The 7342-nt window shown below is 41.2% G+C and overlaps 1 protein-coding gene and 1 pseudogene across 2 annotated transcripts in view; both read left to right on the top strand.

Moving 5' to 3' along the window:
• LOC311135343 (vacuolar protein sorting-associated protein 4A-like) overlaps window positions 1-7342 on the top strand; it is a 569660-nt pseudogene that overhangs the window by 280905 nt on the left and 281413 nt on the right. The window lies entirely within an intron of this gene.
• On the top strand, window positions 4696-6598 carry LOC311134905 (C-C motif chemokine 4-like). Its single transcript, XM_084168671.1, has 3 exons — window positions 4696-4844; window positions 5321-5441; window positions 6026-6598. Exons 1-3 carry the CDS (start codon window positions 4775-4777, stop codon window positions 6138-6140), a joined length of 306 nt encoding a protein of 101 aa, XP_084024797.1. The 5' UTR covers window positions 4696-4774; the 3' UTR covers window positions 6141-6598.

Raw genomic sequence — 7342 nt, 5'->3', positions numbered from 1 at the left:
CTGACTCCAGTACCTCAGCCTCTGCGGGGTTGGGTCTGTGTGAGTCAGGGACTGGGGGGTCAAAGGGCAGGCAGGGGGACTGCTGTAGCTGCTTGCAATGTGTTATGATGATGCTTCATGGCTTCTAGTCTCTCCACAGATAATGCTTCACATTGCTATCCTTTTGATTTAGTTTTCTATAGTAACTGTCACTGATGGTTTTTTAATTCATTTTGTGGGGACTGCTGCTTTGGGGTAGCCTCGTTTTCTGAGTGATGTGGCAGGGAATTGGCTTTCTCTTTTTTAAGCTTATTCGACAGCTTATTTTCTTCTGCTTAAAAAATAATAATATTTTCCCTCTTTGAATCACTGGCTCTTTGTGTCTTTATTTGAGTGTGGAGTATACGTCTGAAGGAGTCTCATTCACCAACAGTCATTCTTTGCCAAGCCTCCGGTGGAAAACACCACAGAATCCGTCTGTCTCACTCTGCGGTCATCTGGGATTTAGGGACTGTGTTTGTGTGTGTGTGTGTGTGTGACCCTAACTGACCCATAAGTGTGTGTTGTGTAGGTCTTTGTACAGCAAGTGGGCCGAATAAATGTTGCTTTACCTTTGCTGAGCGTCAGATACCTAGAGGAAGAGTGGTGGGTTACACCAAGACCAGCCAGCAGTGCGTGCGTACCTGTGTGTGCATTTGTTTTCACTACTCAAGTTGTGTAACTCATGCCCATGAGTATACCACAGCTCACATCTACCTAGACATCAATGTGGAAACAAACTGGCTTACTGCAGACTCAAGTCATTTCTATGGCTTTGATGATATTTAATGAGCTTCACTGTTTATGAAAGCTTGGCGTTACACAGGGTAATTGTGGTTAGTGCCACATTATATAGGACATAGAAAGGAAATAAACAACTTGTGCACAAAAAGAGAGAAAAGTGACAAGGAAGTAAAACCTTGTTGGTACTTTCCTCGTATGACGTGCACTTCTGCTTTTTAATACCAGGGGAGAGGGGAGTTCTATGTTACACTTGATGAACAACAAAGCACTCTTCACTGTGACAGCACTCCCTTGAATTAGCTTTTTTAAAAATTCCAACGAGGGGAGTCCCTGTGAACATAAAGCAAAAGCAAATAACCATAGAGACACAAGACCAAATGTGTCTCTTTTGCCAACCAGAAGGGTCCATAATAATGCATTCCTCCAAACCAATAACACATGCCTTATTAATTTGTATCTAATTTCGAGGTCTAGATTGTTTATTCGAGCTTGATGATCTGCCCTATATGCTAATGAGTTCTGCAGATTGCTTGTCCAGTCAACCAAACACGTATTTGCTGCTAATAAACAGCAACTCTAATTTATAATGGCAACATTCGGTCATAAATACAGTGAATTTGTGCCAACGGCAATTCTATACTAAAGCCTTCTACATGCATGACTAGAAACACGTGTAAAAACACAGTAATAGTAGGACTTTTAATAAAGAGGGGAAATCACTTGCTTGTGTAAAACTTTACATACCACAATAGACTGTACGTTAGTGGTTAGATACCATCTGTATAGGTGCTGTCTTCTTCATATAAGCATCATAAAAGCTGATAGTATTTGCAAAGCAATCACTAGACAGCTGTTTGTTCACCCGCACCTGCCTGCAATTGCTAATAACCCATCCACAACCGCCTGATTATATGTGATTAAGTGAAAATCTGAGGCCCGCACCCGACCCTAACCCGCAAATATAGAAATGCGCTATACGCTACAGTAAAAGACTGCAGAACGATTTTTTGACAGGGGGTGCAGGATTTTATTTTGCCTGATGTAGATATGTTTCTACTTATAATTTCCGACATTTTAGTAGGCTGTTTGTTAGTGAACTTCTCTATAATTAGATACATGTAGCTTCTCTTTTGTCATTAAATGTTGCCCTAGAATACTAAATAAATCCTTGCTCAACAGAATAATGTAATAGATCGATAGAATTAATGCTTCAATCTAGTTGACATCGGTAATGTTTTCTCTGTCATCTTTCGAGGAGCAAAGACGTTTAGGTACTGGGGAGAAAATACAATAACGCAATAAAAAAACAGGAAAGATTTTCTGTGCAAAATGTCCAAATTACATCAGTTTGACCGGTTGTAAGGAAAAAGAAAGCTGTGAAAACGGCCCAAGGTGTTTCTGATAAGATTTCAGTTCGGCTTCGATGTATATTTTATGTGGTTGAAATACTATCAGCTTTTATGATGCTTATATGAAGAAGACAGCACCTATACAGATGGTATCTAACTGAGCATTGCATTCTCTCAAGATGCAGAAATAAATAAATAATATTTATTCAGAAAGAGGCCCGAGTTCCCGACTTGGAATTCCGAGTTGGATGACCGTTCAAAACGTATTCTCCCAGAAGGAGCTCGTTTTTTCCCGAGTTCCCATTTGTCTTGAACTCACTGAAGTCTGAGATTTCCCAGTTCCGAGTTTCCAGTTGTTTTGAAGGCGGCAGAAGTCATGCAGGATCAACCTTTTCTGGCCCATGTTGTTGCATGTGAATGTTTATCCTTTTAAGCTTGGAAAAGAGACCCTTAAACCCAGACTTGGACCGCACACCTTCTCCAACGGATAGCAGGCTAGTGATTGCTTTGCAATGCTTGCAGTTAGCCACTGATTCCTTCCAAACCACACATTGTTGAATTTGCGATTTCCAACTTGTTGTGTAATGTTTATGTCCAATGGCCGATGAGCACTGATACGTTTTATCTATAATTTATCTTCATATGGCAAGGATTGAAAAGGATTTGCCAGTAGATTGTCGACTTGATTCATGAAGATGACTGCTTGTCTAGCTTGCTAGCTAAGATTTGGAAAATATGATGTTGACATGATCAGTCCAATCAAAGCTACGGTAGATATAACGTGAATTGACGTCATTTTGGAGATGCGTTACTCAAGAAAGCAAAAAAGAGACCATGTTTGTATGCGGCTGTGAGGACAGACGCTGGGAGACGAGAAGCAAGTACAGGGAGTGAACATTTAATATATACAGACATGAAACAAAACATGACAGCGTCTGGACAGGGGAAATATAACAACATTAATGCTGACACAGGGATCACAACTGAGGAACAGACAGATATAGGGGAGGTAATTAAACAGTGATGAAGTCCAGGTGAGTCCAATGAAGCGCAGATGCGCGTAACGATGGTGACAGGTGTGAGTAATGATGGGCAGCCTGGCGCCCTCGAGCGCCAGGGAGCGGGAGCTCTGCCCCACCTGCCCTGAATGACGGGTCGCCACTGAACAGCCAGCACTGCTATCACCCTCTTTTAGCACTTCACCAAATATTTTCCAAATATTACTTTTCTGGCCCTCCCTTCTCTTTATTTTCAACTCTCCTTTCGCAGCTTTTGTCTTATTGAATTAAACTTCGACAACGTCCTTTTTGCCTCCGTGGATTGACATTCACTTTTTCTGCCCGTTCCAAAAAGCATTATTTGGCAATTGGCTGTGTAGGCTATTTGGTGCAAGTCCTAAAGCTTAGGTCTATGCACTAATACCAGATAGCCTAAAATAATGAAAGAAAAACCTCAAAGTAGCCTATATAAATTGCACAAGAATTATACATTTATGGATTTTTTAAGGTATTGTTTCTCTTTATTCACTATCGAATCAACACTAGAAATGTTACACTGAAAAACAACACTAGTTACTATTGACGCACCCATGCGCCAATCTAAGTAACATAATTAAGATATCCTCATCAAAATCCATCAGTTTAAAATAGAGATATGTGTTGCATGGCTGCGTCTCAATCCACCGCATACGCCTATGTTGGCCTTCCGCATCTGCAGTGGAACCTGGCCGAGCTACAGCGGTGTTTGTCAGACCATGAGACATCCCGAAAATCGGTCTTCTCACAAAAACGTCTGTAGCGTTCGAATGGTTTGGCCTACAAAGTAATATGACCACTCTATCGAAACATCGTTTTTTTTGTATTATTCCTACAGAGGTCCTAAAATTACAAATCAAATAGCTAAATGATCCATGATATGACCATCTTAAAATAATTCCATATGTTAGCTTAGTAGAACCCCTCCCCCTCCCCCAAAGGTTTAGACTTTTAGAGGTTAACACTGGCCAATTTGCTGTGTGCTATGAAAGGGATACATCTGCAGGCTGCCATACATTTCAAGAACCTTTTAGAATTCTGAAGAACCGTAGATGCTATGTCAAGAACCCCACACTTAACTCAAAGGTTCTTTATCAGGCAAGAGTTCTCCAAGGAACCTTAAGAACTGAGGAAGAACCATTTAAGAACCTTCCTTTTTTTCAGATCTCATGTACTGTAATGCTGAAATAAATTAATACATATTCTGTGCCAGGTTACTAAGTATGAATACACAAACTCTCTTTCTCTAAGTTTCACTAACTCTACGAATAGTTTTGTTGATCAACAGATCAACAGGCTATTGAACATAAAAGTCCCACAAATGATATACTTCTGGTGTAAAAACCAATGGCGAAAAAGGGAAATGAAATACAGGCATGTCATAATGGGGCGAAGGCAACACATTGATGCATGGAATGAAACCCACCCACGTGTACACTCACTAAATGTCAATCAGATGTAAACAAGGTGACCGAGAGTCTATCCCTTTTCTGGATCTCCCCCTAACACTCTCACCAGACTATAAAGACTGGTCCTCTGTTCACTCCACCACACAGCAGACAAGAAAGCTTGAGACCAGTATTCACACCAGACCTCTCCTCATCTAATCTCTACCCCACCTGAGCCAGCATGTTCACCCCTCGTCTTGCTATGCTGTCTGTGCTTGTTCTTGTACTGAGTGCCATCACATTTAGCGAAGGTAAGAGACAACTGGAATGTTGGTATGTTTGAGTGTGGAAGTGTTTAACTATATTTGTGGGGACCAGAAGTCCCCACAAGAATAGTAAAGGCACACAAATTTGACCAACTGGAAACATTTTGTTAGTCCTCACAAGGTCAAATGCTATTTCTAGGAGGTTACGGTTAGAATTAGAGTTAGGGTTAGAATTAGGTTTAGGGTTAGGGTTAGGAGCTAGGGTTAGTTTTAGGGTTAGGGTTAGGAACTAGGGTTAAGTTTTGGTTAGGGTTAAGGTTAGGTTTTCAGGATACGGGTTAAGGTAAGGGATAGGGATAGGGTTAGGGTTAGGGGTTAGGGAAAATAGGATTTTGAGTGGGTCACTGAATTGTGTGTCCCCACAAGGTTAGTTATACGAGACTGTGTGTGTGTGCGTGCTTGCGTGTGTGAGTGCGTGTGTGTGTGTGACCCAAACTGACCCATAAGTGTGTGTTGTGTAGGTCTTCGTATGGCAAGTGGGCCGGAGAAGTGTTGCTTTACCTTTGCTGAGCGTCAGATACCCAGAGGAAGAGTGGTGGGTTACACCAAGACCAGCCAGCAGTGCTCTAACCCAGCAGTTCTGTGAGTAAACCCTATTGTACTTATGCTATTGATGTGTGTGTAAGTGGATATGTGTGTGACGATGAGAGTTAGGCTTGTTACAATTTGATTCAAATACTAAAGATGCCGTACATTATGTAGGAATTGAAATTAATGAAATGTCAAAGAAAAAGTGATATGTTGTAAAAGTACAGTGTGAAATAGAGGTGTCAGACAGACATAGAGCCTTTGATTAAATGATGCTGTGACTGGGATAGTTACAGGTGGTTAGGGTTACCCATTAGTGGCCAAATCCTCAAAGCAATCTGTGTTAGAGATCAATCCACAAGGAGAGACACAACAACCTCTTCTCATCCAGGGGTCAAAATTCAATGCTTAGACTTTTTTGTGAGTTTACCTCTGTTGTATAATGCAGAATGTGCTATGTTCCTCCTTCATGTGATCGACTTTCACTACTTCACTTTCACGTCGGGCATTTTCCTCTCAAAGTCACATCATGATCTTAAAAAGGATGTCATGAGTAAGCCATGGTATCTTGTATGTGCATTTCCCTATGGGGTTCATACTGTTATGCTGTGCTGATAACAGTGTATTTCTATGCTCAGGTTTAAGACTCAGAAGGGGAGACTGGTGTGTGCCAGGCCCTCAGACAGATGGGTGAAGGACTACATCAACATTCTGGACAGCAAGAACACTGGGAAGCAGACGCCACTCATGTAACCATGGTGACGTGACCCTCATCTGTCTCAACATCAAAGCAAATCCTTCAAAACCTATTTTGTTCCTCGGTTACACAACAAGGACATGGCCAGAACTCTGCCTTAGAGAGAGCAGTCAGGGTCCTAAGCCAAAACACCACCTGGGTCTGTCTGGGCAAATAGATAAGCTAAATGATCTCCATATAACTGTAACACTGTGAGCCGTCTGCGTTGTTGTGTATACCTCTCTCTTTACCATTTGATGCCTGTGATCGATTGTCAATATTTATTTTTTGAATCCGTAAAACACATTATTGTGCAGAATGAGTTGTGCATAGTGATGAATGATTAAATTAGAATGTAGTTCCATAGAATGTCCTAGATTATGTAACATTTCAGTATGCTTGATTACTGAATTGGATATAGGCCCATTCTGTTTTATTGCCTTCAATGAATTAAAGTGCATGCGGATAAACCATTTGTTGGTTTCAATGCCTCTCTCTGTTTTAATGCTTGCCTGATGAAACAGGACTGTAAAATCTATCTAAACCACATTCAGTTGAAGGCTACTTAATTGTGTCTGTGTCTAACCCTCTCAGCATGAAGAACATATTATATGCCATTTAGCAGACACTTTTATCCAAAGCAACTTACAGTCATGCATGCATACATTTTACATATGGGTGGTCCCAGGAATCAAACCCACTACCCTGGCATTACAATTGCCATGCTCTACCAACTGAGCTATAAAGAACCACAAAGTGGCCAGCTAATTCTGGTGCTGATCTGCTATCTGCAACTGACCTCTAGTGGTGGATTTCTAACTCGTGTGTGTGTGTGTGTGTGTGTGTGTGTGTGTGTGTGTGTGTGTGTGTGTGTGTGTGTCACGTTCCGAAAATGCACAAATGTGCGTAGGCCAAAATAACAATTTTACAATCACCAAATGTGCATTCTAACAGAACATAGCTAATAGGCCTAATAATAATAAATCTACTTCAACTGCACAGCCACAAGAGAGCGCAACTAGACCGTATAGGGGTGTTGTCAAATGACTATGTGGGATGAATTAATGTCTGTTTCTGTTTCTTGATCATCCTGTTGAGAATCTTAAGAAGAAGCACACATGTATGCGATACTTGACCTGTGATCAATAGAAATCCAACTGCGCATTTTGGATCTGTCCGTCCAAGACATTCGTAAAAGATTCGAGATAAAAGGCTCGGC

The sequence above is a fragment of the Coregonus lavaretus genome (genome assembly GCF_964263955.1).
Source record: "Coregonus lavaretus genome assembly, chromosome: 9".
Taxonomy (NCBI): Eukaryota; Metazoa; Chordata; class Actinopteri; order Salmoniformes; family Salmonidae; genus Coregonus; species Coregonus lavaretus.
The sequence above is the reverse complement of the archived record's forward strand: the minus strand, read 5'-3'. Positions and strand labels throughout refer to the sequence as shown.